Genomic DNA, 15540 nt, shown 5'->3' with positions numbered 1-15540 from the left:
GATTAAAGAAAATTACTGAGCGATCAGACAAAAAACGTTCGGCGAGGGAGAGTTGGTTGGGCAAACTGTGTTGCCCGTAAAGATTAAAAACCCCAAGTTCGGTAAATGGTCGCCGAATTGGGAAGGACCATTCATCGTCCACAAGGTTCTCGGCAATGGGGCATATCATCTTAGAGACCGGACTGGGTAAATTCATAAATTACCAATCAATGGGAATGAGGGTTGATCTTTATAGCTAAATGCCCTTAAGGTGATGAGGGAATGAGGGTTTCAACAACAGCCTTCAATTCTAACCACCTCACTTCACCCATCGTGACCTTGGCATGTCGATTCCTCTTATCCATCTTCAGTTGCTCGACATGCCGCACGTTAGCCGCTTATTCGGTCAGGCAGGATTTACCGCCCAACTCAAAATCTCTTGCTAGCTCAGAAGCAACTGCCGACCTCCGGTATTAAAGTTCCGCAATTTGACGATCAAGGTCGGCCAGCGCTTCTTTTTTCGTCTTCAGTATATTGACCCGTGGACGTAAAGCTTCTTGAACGATCATCGTAGCTTTCAAGTTATATTCGGCCCAAAGAGCTCTCTCGAAAATACAAAATACTCTCGAGTTCGTTCCAGAGCAGAAGATGTTCGAGTAATAGCTTCATTGCTTAACTGACCATCAATCGCAAGATCGTTCAGATATGTCCCTACGGAGTCGAGGCCTTGGCACTCAAGAATTTGTGACGACGAAAGAGATAGCAATTCTTGCAGCTTGACGAGGGCATTTAGTTCGGCCGTTGATACGGAAGGCATTGTTGCGATCGCTGAAGAGCCAGCTGCCCCCGAAGTAGTCGCAATCAAGGCGTCGAGCTCGACCTTTCATGAAGGCTGCACAGGAAGAGAAAATGTCAACAGAGGGAAAGTTATATGGAATGCATAGTAGAGGGAATTTGTTTATAAACCTGCCGAGAGGAGACTTCGACCATGTCCTCTGGTTTATTGCTCGAACCTAGAGAACTTAATGGCCGAGCCCAGTGTCTAAGACTGCTTCTTAATTCGCGCGGCCGATGGAGGTTATCTACATTTGATGGCCACTTAGGTGGCCAAGAAATGTAGATCACACCCTTCGGTGCATAAAATTTTTGATGAAATGAATGATCGGGCACCTGACATTTAATATTTTCCTGAGTTCAGATGCGTCATAATAAGATTAATAAAGAAAGGGGAGTGAGCCTTACAAAAGCTGAGGTAACATCCTGTGGAGGAATGTTGAGGTCTTCATCTTGTGGATGGAGCAGCGTTTCGACCGTCGCCTTAGGCTCAACCAAGGGTCTCTTCCCATGATCGATCGTATGAGGATCTGCTTGAACGGCCACCTCGACCACAGGGGGAGGATTGACGAAATAAAGGTTGGCTGGTCGAGGGTAACGCTCCAGTGAAATTTCGTCACCCTCGTCGCTCTCATCGTCCTGAAATAAAAAGCTGTTATGGCTTAAAAATCGGATAAATGAAGATCATTAACAATAGAATCATACCCCTTCCAGAATGATCGTTGGTCGTTTGATGGGGGATGCCTCGATGGGTGTGGCCGTCTGCTCCAAAGCAGGCATAACGATCGGCTCTGAAGCCACAGCTGGAGCGGCAGCTGGTTCAACCACAACCCCAGTTGTCGGTACGGCTGAGTGAGGAGATGGCAATGATAATTGTTCCGCCGAGGCCTGGACAACCGGAACGGGAAGAGAGACTCTAGGAGCGGTCACTCTAGTAGTCTGGCTGGAGATGACGTGAATCTCCCGTTCCCCCTTTTTCGCTAATCTCTTGACGCGTTTCAAAGGTCGAGGAGCGTCATCTTCCGTCTCGGCGTCTTGATGGGCGGCGTTTGGTCGGCAAGGTTTGCCCGGTGGTTTTAATCTTCTTCGAGGAGGGGGCCAATTTTTTCTTGGCCACCGCCGTGGGGACCACGTCCACTCGTTTCAACACACGACCACCTGAGAGAGCGAAATCTAGTCAATAACTTCAAGCAAGTAGTTGAAGTACAAAGGGAACGACGACAATATACCTTGGGTCATTTCTTTGGATTGGGCAGCAAATGCTTGTTGGGTCGGTTGCCGAAGATTTTATTGACCACGTCTTCGGCCGAGACCCCAAAGAAGTCGCAAGTGTACTCTTCCCACCAGTCCCCAAAGGTGTCAGTGCCCAGAGATTCAGGTACGGTCGGTCGGAGTCGAAATTTTTTACACTTCTCTTGAAACTCTTGTTCCGTCGTTTTACACTCCCTCTCAGAGGAGCCAGAAATGCGTCATCCACTTAAAAGAAAGCGAGAAGCGAGTAAGGGTACTGGGCAACCTTGGAAGTAGCCGAGCTGCCGGGCAACAAAATGAGGATAATAGACCTCTCAACTGGCTCGGCGAGCGTTGCAATCAAGGGGAAGGTTACGTGTTAACACGAACGACCCCCAGTGTTGACGAAGATCAGCATCTTCGGTCTCATCCCATGCTGACTTCGGAAGCCTGATCGAGGTAGGGTATTCTTGACGCCAAGATATTAAGAATTCGTCATCGGAAATGACGTCTAGGCCGAAGAAGTGTTTAAGGACTTCATCGGCCTGGTGAGGAGGTGCCGGTTGATGGGCCAATTGAGGACCATGCGCTGTGGCAGATTGAAAGACGAGAACTTCGGGCCGAAGGGTGGAGAAATAAACCTGCAGCCAGATTTGGAATACCCAGAGGGGTCCGTTCTGGTGCGGGTCGATTTTGTTAGTGGTTGTTTTGGCCAAAGAACGGAATAGATTGGCAAGGATGGCTAAACTGAGAGCCAAGGAATGACCACTAACCAAGGCTTGAGTCACCGGCATGTTCTCAACCAAACATTTATTCAACTTGGTACAACAGATAAACTTGTTGTACCAGTAGAAAAAGAAGGCTTCGTGCTCGCCTTTCCTCAAGTTCGCCTCCCCACGGCCCGCGAAGTGGAGGATGAAGGTGTTGTAGTTGAAAAAGTTCTTATGCAATTTTTGAACTTCTTCTTTTAAGGGCTTCTCACCTTCTCGGCTGAGCGTCTCCACGGCCCGGTCGTCGAACAGTGCTTTAAAGTCGAGGTTTTATGGGCACCTGAAAGGGCAGCATCTACTGAGAGGCTAGATGGGGAAGTCCCAAGGATAGCTGAAATATCAAGGACAGTGGGGCTGAGAGGGCCGAAAAGAAGGATCATGGTGTTAGTGGTCGAACACCACAAACTCAGAGTCGCCATAAGCAGCTCTTTATCCATAATGATCTTCATAGTCGAGCGCTTGATGGCGTCATAAATACCAAGAGCTTCCCATTCTTTGCCGAAGAATGTTTCCATTCGTTCGACCCAGGCTGCAGTGGTCGAGGGCCAAGCTCCTTGGGGTCGTGCCAAGCACCACTTCGACCAATCAAACCCTTGCAGCAAGGGTGTTAGGCACTGTTCCTTGAGGAGGTTGGTGATGCACGATGGCACTGCATCTTTGAAAAGTGACCCTAGAATTTGATGAGTGGTGTTTAGGTCGCTCTCGAAGCATAGTGTTTTGATAGTGTTTCGGTCGATGAAGTCCTTACATTTGTTGCACTCGTCGGAGAGCTTGGAGATTAATGATGCCATTGATGAGGATTCAAAGATTCGCGTGAGTTTAAAAGGGGTTTGCGAGAGATAAGCTTGAGATCTTCTGGTTTTGATAAAGCAGGAATGGCGAAAGAAAGTTTCAAAGTTTCGAGGGGCGTATAATGCAACTGAAGGAAATTCAGGTATTTATAGGCATTTCAGAAGGAAGATCAAACGTCTGGTATTCAGAAGCGCTATATTTTTGAATTTGAAGGAAAAATCAACCGGGAAATGGCCAATCATTTCGGATCTTTGGAATCTTGAAGGATAAGATCGAGGTTTTCAGGGATTTGGGACGCATGATTGCGTGCGACGGCTGATTTAATGCATTGATGAGGAAGAAACGTTTCGACGGGCGCACATTTTCGAGGGCCATGATTAAGAGTTGTTAGGGTTATCAGAAAATCGACACATAGCAGGACATCGGGAACAACAGAAATTGTGTAATCATATCTCATAAATGCGCATAGTAAAGGTTATCGAGGCAATTAGGTCTAAAGGAAAAAAAAAACGCTTTCGCTTCTTCAAGGTCGAGATTCGATCGAGGATTGGCGGTCGACGACCTCAGAAGCGAATGGGCAATGTTTGGGCCCAAAATAATATTGTTGGGCCAAGTGTAGGTTTATGCTCGGCCGAAAGCCGTCTTAAAAAATACTATGGGCCGTCTAGTAATCCCGGGCCATTCAGCAAGGGTGGTCGAGTCGTATCACAAGAAGGGGTAGTTCAGATAAACAAAGGGGTCGAAGAAGTCCTAGTGCAATTAGGATTCTCGACCAACAATGAATAAAGCCTTAAAAAGGGGTGAGTTCAAAGTCCTAATGACGGTAAGGTTGGTCGAAGCAGAGTTGGAACGGAACAAGAAGTCCCAATCCAAATAGGATTTTAACTCGATCTCAAGAATGAGTTGGTGCTATAAATACAAGATATCATGAAACAATTCGAGATCTCCGATTCAACACACAACTGCCCTGCGCAAAACCTCTCAAAACATCTTGAGATTTTTATTTTCTTTTCCCTCCACCAACACATCTTCAGTTTGGATAAACAGCACTGTGGAGGCAACCGGCAAACACCTTCAGTTTAGATAAACAACACTGTTGCCGTAGAATCAGCCGACCGCGAAGCACCTTCAGTTTGGATAAACAGCACTGCGTCGAGGCCGACTGATTATCTATCCCAGTCTCGGTCGAGAAGGATTTTCGAATGCTTATTGGCAGAGGTCATCTCATTAGCCTTCTCGGCGAAGTGAGGTGTTACCAGGTTACTACATTCGGCACCTTGAGAGCCGAATTTGATATTGATCTTCGCAGAACTAGCAGCCTTGTCTTCAGGCTTGAGAATCCAAAGGTCGAGATTTGTTCCTTCCTTGGCCACAATCGCAAGATCAAGAAGTCAGCAGCACACTCAACACAACATCAACAAATTTTACTCCTCGGCCGAGCTTGGCCGACGAGTTGGCACGCCTCGCATTCAACCGAAGGACATAGTTAGCTTATTAGTTATTCGGCCTACGCGCCACGTAAGTTTTGTAATTTTTAGGGTCAACAACTTGTAGTAAATCCATCATTTGCTAATTAGGTACACCATTTCTATAAGTATACCACCATGAAACCAAAAAAGAAAAAAGCACGCAATTAATAAAAAAATATTATTAAAGAAAAAAAAAACCGCATAGGCCGATTTTTAGAACACTGATTATATAAACAATCTCCATTATCTGGGTTTTCCCTGAGAAAATTTTGAAAAAAAAAAAAGAAAAGAAAAAGGTTTCTCTCTTATCTTGTATTGTTTAAGTTGCTAAATTAAGAGTTTCTTAAAAAGTTACCCATCAATTAGCTACTTATGTGTCTGTGCTTGCATTATGTAAAATTGTAGTGGTAAAACTTGACGTTGAGCATTTTTTTATTTTTTTTACTCTAATTCATCACCTAATTGTATCCAACATGCTCAAGATTTGTAGTTGGTTAAAACTTTAAGGCTATGTTTGGGTGAGGTTCCGAGGGATTAATGCTAAAAGGAGCACAAATTAACGTGTAACATTATCTCTATACTAAAACCCAAGTTGAAAAATACTGTTCATTAATTGTACAAGGGCGGAAATGCCCTTCTATTCCTTAGTGTTCTGACTTTTTTTTTTACCATTTTATCCTTCACTAACAATTTTCGACCAAAAATATCATTTCGTGTTCGGATCATATTGAAAAATCTGGAAAATGATCATCGTTGGATCCTTTTTCTGGGAGTCCTCTCGTAATCCTGAGCGTTCATCGTACATTGTGCGTTCAGTTTTCGTTATGTACTATTTATATTTAATTTTAAACCCAATTTTTAATTTTAAAATAATTTTTAACTGTACAATATACGATGAACAGTCAGAATTACGTATCCTGATCACAGGAAATTGATCCGGCAAGATTTTATTCGAAAAATCTCTCCTCCAGCCGGATCTCTGGAATTTTCCTTGGTTCCTATTACCCAACCCATCCCTCTGACTCACCATTACAACCCCACTAATTCCTCTCCCCCTCCTTCCCACGCCTAATTCACTCAACCCTCACTTCTCTCTACCCCACTCAGAAACCAACCCCAACACCGCCCCCCCCCCCCCCCCCCCCCCAACTCTCCTTCCAGCAAAACCGAGAACCACCACGATATCACCTCCAAACACCACCCAAATTCACCAAAAAATAACGTCCCTGGAGCATTTGCGCTGATTCCAGTTTCTTTAGTGATTTCCAAGAAACGCAGTCTGCGATGCCTGTTCCTGATTTAAGAAGATTTCTCAAGCGACTGTAATTTCATGGTAAGTTGGCTTAAAGCAGTTCCAAAATTTGGGATATTTTTAGGATTGAACGGCATGGATATATATAGTTCGTTGATTGCTCTGCTGCAGTTTCAATTGTCGTTATGTCGCGGTCGTTCCTTGGTTACTGCTGTCTGCCTATGCCAGTGATGCCACCGATTTCTCACTTCTGTTAAATTTCAGTTTTTCGATTCAGTAGATGTATTAATGGAACGCTGGCGTGGAGTTTTAAAGGTCCCGTTGAACCCTAACGCCAGGACCTGCTACCAAGTTGCAGCATCTCTCTGCCTATCACCTTCTTCCAACACACTGACTGTAAGTTCTGGATACTCAACCTTTGAAGCACTTATTGCATTTTTCCATTACGCATATTGTTGAGATTATCGCATTTAAGAATGGGAAAAACAAGAACAAACTCCGGAAATCAAAAAACAAGTAACCAAGATAAATTACACCAAGAATTTATGTGGTTCAGCAATATGTGCCTACGTCCACGGGACAGTAACAACAATCTTTCACTATATCAATAATGCGTACAACCAATAATCATGCCAAATCTCTAGAACTAGGATTTGACGAAAAACCTGAAAGAACAAGAACAAGAAATACACTATCTCTTTTCTTTTCTCTCGCACACACTTTTCAATATTCTCTCACTGTAATCCCTAGAGTGGTATACAATTTATTGTTTTGCTCCCTCCAATTCAAAACTAGTACAATAGCCCCTTTATATAGACATAATAAAGGTCTTCTTCAATAAGGATTATTAATCCTAATTTGAATCTAGTTATGAATCCTACTCCAATTGGGAAAACAATTTAATCCTCTAAGACTATTAATTCCCAATAGACTTAGGACAACTTATCATGGGCTGAAAAAACCTAACACATATCTGATCACAGCTTCTGCTTTTTCTACAAAATGTTAGAAATACATCGCTACTAATTTCATATGAAGAGTAGTGTATAAGTGATGGATTATCCACTTTTTCTTCGGGGCAGCTCTTACACCTTACCCAATTTTGTCTCTTTTCTGACTTATGAAGACTTGGCTGTATCTTATACTTTTCCTGGGAAGCAGGTTCCTTCAGCAAATGCCATATTTTTCAATGGAGACCGAGTGGCAGGAACCGAGAATCCGGTGATCGAGAGGCTATCTGACTTACAAAATATAGCTGAAATACTGGTTTCAAAGATTGGTGGTTCAACCAATGCTTGGGTTATTGACGCTTCTGTTTTCAATGGGCCTTTTGCTGTGTATCGGGACTTTATTCCATCTGTTAATCAATGGGGAGAGCCAAAATCGTACTGCCCTATTGGATACCCGGCTTCTGGGACCATTATTTCCCTCCTGTCAAGTTGCCTTGAAGAGGTATATATCGTACTTCATTGGCCTCTTCAAAATTTTATATTTCTTCACTTGATGCTTATAGAAATAATTAAAGATATCAACCTAATGTAGTATTGTTTCTGGAATTTCTTGGTTGTTTCCTTACGACATAAGTGGCACATTTATGGGGAAGAGGGGAGTGTTAGTCATTATGAATCTAAAATTGTACTATTTATGATCCATATTTTAAATTGAATTGGATAAAACGCATTTTATCTCTCCAACATAAGAGGCTATTAGACGATTCTTATCTCTTAAACTAAATTTCTGATGATGGCAGGTGAAGAAGGACAATGCGATACAGAAAGAACAACTCCAACAAGGAATATCCACATCGCATAATCAAACCAAAACATTACTTTTTGGATTTAGTAAGGGTGGTACTGTCATTAACCAGTTAGTTACTGAACTTGGGTTCTTGGATGTCAAATCCTCTGGAGGTGCATCACTCATGGAGGAAAAGCGAATTGGCGTGGAAGAAGGGATTCATATCGTACCTAGTACAAAAGAAAGCCTTTTAAGCAGCATCAGAGAAATCCATTACGTCGATGTTGGATTAAATTCACCTGGTGCATATATCAGTGACCAAAGTGTGATTGAGAAACTCTCAGAACGCCTGATACAAGGAGCTGCAGCAATCCGTTTTATCCTACACGGGACACCGAGGCAATGGCGTGACAACAGGCGAGCTTGGATATTCAAAGAAAAAGAACAGTTGGTTCATCTGCTGGAGTCTGAAGCTCAGAGAAGTGGAGGAAAATTGCAGGTGTGTGAGCAATTTTATTTTGCTGATAGGACTCCAAATTTACAGATGCATTTTGAAATAATTGAAAAGTTGGATTTGAGTTAACAGCTATAAAAATGTAGACATGATTGCTGAGGTTATGCTATGAAAGTGGAATAAAAAAAATGGTAGTTTATAATAATGCATACCAATTTTTTTCTCTCTTTTTTACCAAATGATAAGGGCGGTGGCTCAGGCCGCTCCCTTAAGCGTCCCCACTCTTCGACAAGTTGAAATCGTGGTGATAGTTTATGGGCGGTGCTTATCCTTGGATGCAGGTTTCTCTTCGATTACCCTCAAGTCTGAGTCTGCAGTGAGTATATATGTACTTTAGTGTTGCTTGTAGCTCGTAATTTGGGTAGGTTTGCCTTGAATTGTTAATGACTTCCATAACTAGGTCCTTTTCTTAATGAATGCATTATTATTGTGGTAAAGAATAAACAATCAATCATTTTTATGATCAAATGATAAGTTAGTATTATAACATGAACTTGTAAGAAAACAACACTCTTAAGCATAACAATTAACGCTAAACTGTGGAAAAGTAAATTATTATTGAAATAAAAATCTGTTTAATTACATATGGGAAATTAACAACTGATATAGTCCCACTTTTTGGAGGCAAAGTCAAATTGACAGTCTGAACAAAAAGATGCTGGAGTAAGCAAACTCCAGCATAAGGTGGCGGCATTGGCGAATGTAGTGGGAGTGGGTATGATGACGGTCATGATGGAGCGTTCCAAGGCAAGTTCGAACCAAGATAACGATACAGCAATGGTGTACAAGTGGGAGAAGAAGATGATGGGGTATATAAGGGTGAGTGCAGACCATAGTGAGGAGAGAGCAGTGGGATATTAGCGGGATAAAGTGGAGTATATAAAGAGCATCGATTATCATAAGGAGATGGCCATGGAGTGTATGAGGGAAAAAATGGAGGAGCATCATAATAAGGTGGCAATGGAGTATAAGTGGGATATGATGATGCCGGTGCAGTACTGCTTGAAGGTGTAAATGGAACAAAATAAGGAGGCGGAGGATATCGATACAACAATGAAGTTAAAGCAGGAGAAGATGGCGGAGAAGGTAAAGGCAACAAAGTAAAGGTAGGAGAAGATGGAGGAGTAGTTAACGGCGAGGATGGATCACAAGGAGGAGGCAACAAAGTAAAAGCGGGAGAGGATGACGGAATAGGTGAAGGCAACGGAGTAGTTGACGGCGAGAACAGACAACAAGAAGGAGAGGGCAGTTCAGAATTGCTTTCAATGGAATTAGGGGTTGCACAAGGACTGTAAGGAATAGTTTCCCAAGACAAAAAATCGTCATCGTCGCCACTCAGCTGATAATCAATACTTTCCCAGGAACATAAATCATCATTCTGGTCAACACCACCCACTTGTGCAGGATCATACATTGCTTTTGGTTCGGGGATTGCACTCTCTGGCTGGGGCATCGTAACAGGAATTGGTACCGGACGTCGGCTTTGAAACCCGGGATTGAATTGTCCTGTCCTCTCCATGTTGGAATCCATGATTGTGGAACAAGTTGAAGAAGTTGAGCACCACCAATTCGACAAATATTGAGTATGATATTGTAAGTTTAGGCTTTTTGTTTATATATATATTGACTAACTTCAGGGTTTATATATGTATATATAGGGTTTTCCCAACCCTAATCCACATGAAGAGAGGAGTCAAAGGGTTTTCCTAGACCTAGTCTATCTCTACTTTCTTACTCGGCCTAATCCGTAAATACTTGGGGTTAGGCCGAAGATCTAACAAGTACCTGGGCTAGGTCAACATCTGCCCCAGCAATAAAACAGTTTATTGTCACGTGATATGTCAGCTTAATAATATTATATTATGTGGAGAAAAATTTGCAATAGCATTGTTTTAATATTAGGCCCTTATATTGTGGTGACGGTGAATCTATTCATGTCTTTTCTGAATTTGGTAAATAAAAATTTGGTGTAAAGTTTCATTTGTGTGAGAAACTTTATTTTACATAAACTGATTTGTAAATGCACTTTGAAATAAATTAGAAATGGAGGTGAATTAAACTATTATACAATTGTAAATTATCATTACAGCTCTATTGAGGAGTGTCAATGTAGGTTGCTTCGGATCCACATTCTCAAAGAGACTAGAACCCGGGCATTTCCTCAAATGCTTAAGAATTCCCGTCGTCCCATGAATTATAGGGTGTGCCGGTACTAAGAGTTTGCAATGCTTGCATTCGGCCATGAAAGATTTCTCCCCATTATTATCGGTGATCGTTACCCTCTTAGCATCATTCCACGCCGGACTTGGACCCTTTCTCCTATTGCCCTTTTTCCGAGGAGGACTCTCCCATTGTCTCACTACTTCTTCTTCTTCTACTTCCTCTTCCCCCTCTTCCCCCACTTCTTCTATTTGTTCTAATGCAATATCCTCCTCCATATCCGGATCATCATCCCAACAATCTTCATAATAATCATTATGCAAATAATCTTGAGGTGAGGGAGTGCCTAGTTGAAGAGTACCACTAGGTTGGGTTTGTTTTCGTTTTCCTAATACCGAGACCATAGGTGTACTAGATTGGCTACTAGACCCGTCCATCCTAAGTCCTAACAAATAAAATAACAATGCACATTAATATATCACAACCACAGTTCAGCATATATCCAAATTCCAATCAATAAATAAAATAAATGGTTCAAAAATCTGAGCATTCAACATAGAAAATTGACATAGTTAATCTAAAAGTATACTTAATTAATTTCCCCACATTTCCTCAGTCATGTAATTTTCTCTAGATGAAAATATATAAATTTTACGTTCATTTACTTAAAAACATCAATTGCCGAAAGAATTCCCCTGTATATAAGAAGAAAAATGGAAAAAATAAAAAAAAGGACACATTTGTCGAAAATAATAGGAGGAAAATATATTGGTTCAGTTACACAGCATCAAAACACTTACTAAGACAATTGGAGGAGCTATCACCACAAGTAAATAATATTAAATGCAAGAAACAAGAAACAAAAAAGAATGTAAGAACTTACGTCAATGATTTCCCATTAAAGACAATTGGAGGAGCTATCGCCGCAACAATACAAAATCCAATGTGGAGCTGCCACACGAAAACTGATTAAAATCAGATTGGTAAGTCAAGCATAATAAGTCAAATAGATACAGTATCAGTACATACCATATAGAACATGAAAAACCAACCAAACTTCAGGGCACTATCTGTCCTGCAAGTTGGAAAAAATACACCTCAACACAGTCAGCAGTGCATGATATTACCGGGTTCAGTTTAACAAATAAAAACAACACATTACATTTCCATCCACATAGATAACAGTGACATCATACAACTGATTATCTACCTATTTGTACAACAAATGAGATGGGACAAGGTCCCATAGATCATAAACTTCTTCATAAACTATAAAGATGCATAAATGCAGCAGTATATTTTTGAAAAGTTACAATCATGGTAGCTGCATACAATAAGGCACACCCCGCCTCAATATCTATGGATTAACGAGAGGAAGTATCTACCCAGAAGAATCAGCTTCAGATGTATCTCAATTCACTGCAAATGCAAAAGATGTACCAGCAGAATCCAGATTTTCCGAAGCAGCAGGGTTTTCGAAAACCATGCATGCAGACATGAACATGCACTCAGAAGATCAGGCACTTAAACTTACAACAGACAATCCACAAATTGACACAAGGTAAAAGTTACAATAACAACAAATAACCCACAAAAGTTGTGGAAACGGTCTTACTATTTATGTTTGACCCCATTATGATATCAATGAAATATACCTTCCACTCGTGCTGGTATTTGGAGATTAAAAAGCACAAGAATTTTTGTTTATTAGTGATTGGTAATCAAGTGAACCACTTATTAGTCACTGAAACAAGGTATACCATACACAGTAGAAACAGAAACAAGACCACAGGCTGGACAAGTGATGTACCACAAGAAATATAGTAGTTCGTAGATATAAGTTGATCCAAAGAAATGTAATCTCCAAAGGACGGATTCATCATCCCATACAAACAATAAATACAAGAATATTTATACGAACAGTCTTGTTTCGTAATTATTCTACTCTAACAACAAGCCAAAAGCCCTCAAACGGTCAAACCATAATTTATTTGCTACCCTAGGCTCTCTAATTATTCCTTTCAAAATCTAACATCTTAGTAGAAAGCACCTTATGTCTAAAACTTTTACGGATTTTCCCCTTGGTATAATCTGGATTTTTCAGTTTTTTAGTTTTCAGGTTGGACTGGTTGGTCTCTGCACTTTGTGGGGATTTCTAGGTTGTAGTTATATCTGCTGTTTTTTACCTTTGTTTGTCTCACTTCGTAGTTGTTTTGGCGGACCTCTAGTCAATCGTGTCCCCTCCAGTAATGCTTATCATTTTCTTTGATAAATTATATTTCCTATAAAACATGGAAAAACAAAAACTGGCATAAAAAAGCGTCTTAAAAATCTTAAAAATCGGGAAATCACTGGAAAACTTTGAAGGGTCAGTAAAAGTTCTAGAGAGAGAGTGAGACTCAGACTCAGTGCTAACGGCATAAATTAATTACCTAATTTGGGTGAGAGTGAGACTCAGACTCAGACTCAGTGCTAGATTGAGAGTTCTGTCTGTGAGGGAAAATTGCCCGAGAGAGAGAGAGATCGCAACTCGCAAGTGTCGCCGTGTCGGAGACGATTCGTGAAGGAATCGTGAAGGAAGGCTGGAGAGTTCTGTCCAGCGATTCGTGTCGGAGACGATTCGTGAAGGAATCGTGTCGGAGACGATTCGTGAAGGATGCTTTGGCGTGGCGCCGGTGGCTGGGTGTTGATTTGTGAAGCTGGGTGGTGGTGATTCACTGATTTCTGGTGAAGGAAAGCTGGTGGCTCATGGCTGCGTTTCAACTTCAAGCTACGGAAGTGAAAATTGAAATGGGATCTAACCTAAAAACAAATGAACGGCACAGATTAAATCTAAAACAATGAACGGTTGAAATAATTCTCTTATAATTAAAAAATAATATATATATATATAATATTTATTTCTATTCGGTATGGGAATACCGAAAAAATGGAGATGTAATACCGAATCCCATACCGAAAATTTTGGTTTGGTTCGGGATGACATACCGAAATTTTCGGGAATTTTGGTTTGGGATTTTTTTGGTTTGGGATCGGGATTTTTTCGGTTTGGTTTGGGATTTTTGGGATTTTTTTCCAGCCCAATGAGGACAGAACATGTCATGCTCTATTATAATTTATATTTTCTATTCAAAGAAATAATTTGAAAATTTAAGCATGAAAATTTCCTAAAAATTACTTAATGGGCATCATATACAGATAAGATCCCCAATTAGATAATATTGTGTAACAATTTATGTTCTGGGATTTACATATACCCATAATTGCTGTTATAATTGAAATTGGGAAGGATTTTATTTTTTCAAAAAATAAATACTGATTTGATTGGTTATGTATCAATTTGTAAGTGCTGTAATTATATTATATAAAAGAGGGTAAATTAATGAAGTTATTTACAATTAAATGATGAAAATATTGTGTTTGTTGTTTGTACAACACATGCATCAAATGCTTTCTGCACTTCTCATTTACAAGAATCACTAAAAAAAATAGTCATTGAATTGAATGAATAAAAGAGAATCAACATATAAAAAAAAATGTGTAGAAGTGTGCGGGAGAAAAAAATGAGTGGTAATAATATGTCTTGCTAAGCCGTCCCTTGGGATATTGAAATAGATTCTAAAAAGGGGAAAACAAAAGGGAGATCCTTTGGGATCTTGAAATAGATTCTAATAAAGGGAAAACAAAAAGGAGATAGATGGAAGAATCTAAAACAATACAAGTTGGGGTAAATTACATTTTCGGTCACCTTCAATTGAGAGGGCTAAAGGTTCAAAAGTAAAAAAATGGTCTGATTTGTCAAAAACTCATTTCTAATTGATGGTTGGACTATTATTATATGAAGCCCACCAAGCTATTATTTGGCCAAAGAAACATCAGGCTGACCAAATGTAGTCTCATTCTTAGATCTTTTTGGCAGTCTAGCTCCTTAATTGTAATAATTTATTCAAATTCAGTTGCTACATTTGAAAACATCGAATGGTATTTTAATTAAATTAACAACTAAATTTAATGGAGGCCTTTTAGCCAAAATAGTTTATGAGATCTTCACTTTGATCCCTAAGATTTGAAATCAACACAAGTAGTCTCTGAGATTGTCAATCATCAATCATTTTGGTCATTCCGTAAATAGTTATGCTAAATAAGGATTAAAATGACAAAATTACCCTCAATTTAATAAACAATAGACCAAAATAACTTAATAAAAATTGAGGATATTTTTATCATTTTATCCTTATTTAATGAAGATTTTTCACACGATGACCAAAATGATTAATGGTGGACAAGTTCAGGGATCAATTCTATCGATTTCAAATCTCAAGAACCAAAGTGAGGAGTTATGCAAATCTCAAGAACCATTTTAGCTAAAAAGCCTTTAATGTATAAACTTAAAACTAATAAATTGTTGAGAGGGTTATGTTTAGCCTATTCGGTTAGATATAATCTATGAGTATGGTCTGACACTGTTTATTTAAAAATAATTTCTTGCAATGTTATAATTCTCAACAGAGCTATAATTTTGGACAAAGCTATATTTAATCATTTCAGTTGAAGATAACCTTACTACCTCAACTTTGAATTACATAACAAACAACTTTTTTGTACGACAGTCCACATGGACCTCCACTAGTTTAGAGTCCAATTGGTGGGAGATGAGAGATGAGAAATCTTCAAATTTCTTTGGTCACCCTTCTCCTTCACATTATCACCCTCTCTTCCCCTGTTCTCCCTCAAATTTTCCATTTTCAATGTATCAAAATACAAAAAGAATTACCAATTAATCGACTTATAAATTACCCAAAA

General features: G+C 40.1%; 1 protein-coding gene and 1 long non-coding RNA gene across 9 annotated transcripts; one reads left to right on the top strand and one right to left on the bottom strand.

Annotated features, from left to right (window-relative positions):
• Positions 1 to 6047: 6047 nt before the first annotated feature.
• Positions 6048 to 10560, top strand: LOC137734671 (uncharacterized). 8 transcript variants are annotated; one of them, XM_088697972.1, is made up of 5 exons: positions 6048 to 6407; positions 6498 to 6722; positions 7488 to 7778; positions 8077 to 8562; positions 9208 to 10459. In XM_088697972.1, the coding sequence occupies exons 2-5, from the start codon at positions 6615 to 6617 to the stop codon at positions 9214 to 9216; spliced, it is 894 nt and encodes a 297-aa protein (XP_088554098.1). In that variant the 5' UTR covers positions 6048 to 6407; positions 6498 to 6614; the 3' UTR covers positions 9217 to 10459. The 8 variants fall into 8 exon arrangements, with proteins under 8 accessions (XP_088554098.1, XP_088554097.1, XP_088554095.1 ...); XM_088697971.1 differs by having other exon boundaries at positions 6103 to 6407; positions 6591 to 6722; positions 9187 to 10560; XM_088697969.1 differs by having other exon boundaries at positions 6150 to 6407; positions 6591 to 6722; positions 9202 to 10560.
• Positions 10561 to 11236: 676 nt separating this feature from the next.
• Positions 11237 to 13511, bottom strand: LOC137736430 (uncharacterized). The gene is made up of 5 exons (XR_015964875.1): positions 13170 to 13511; positions 12924 to 13019; positions 11767 to 11812; positions 11621 to 11688; positions 11237 to 11432 (listed from the first exon to the last, which is right to left on the bottom strand). It is a non-coding gene; the product is annotated as an uncharacterized LOC137736430 (long non-coding RNA).
• Between the last annotated feature and the right edge of the window lie 2029 nt (positions 13512 to 15540).

The sequence above is a fragment of the Pyrus communis genome, chromosome 7, assembly GCF_041283825.1.
Source record: "Pyrus communis isolate YQ-2024b chromosome 7, ASM4128382v1, whole genome shotgun sequence".
In the NCBI taxonomy this organism is placed as follows: Eukaryota; Viridiplantae; Streptophyta; class Magnoliopsida; order Rosales; family Rosaceae; genus Pyrus; species Pyrus communis.
This window is presented reverse-complemented; position numbering and strand designations above follow the sequence as displayed.

What these genes read in the sequence shown, in the direction of transcription:
- LOC137734671 (XM_068473933.2), top strand. An exon ending in CTTCTTCCAACACACTGACT is followed by an intron (nt 6,723 to 7,487) that starts GTAAGTTCTGGA and finishes CCTGGGAAGCAG; the next exon opens with GTTCCTTCAGCAAATGCCAT. An exon ending in TGTCAAGTTGCCTTGAAGAG is followed by an intron (nt 7,779 to 8,076) that starts GTATATATCGTA and finishes TGATGATGGCAG; the next exon opens with GTGAAGAAGGACAATGCGAT.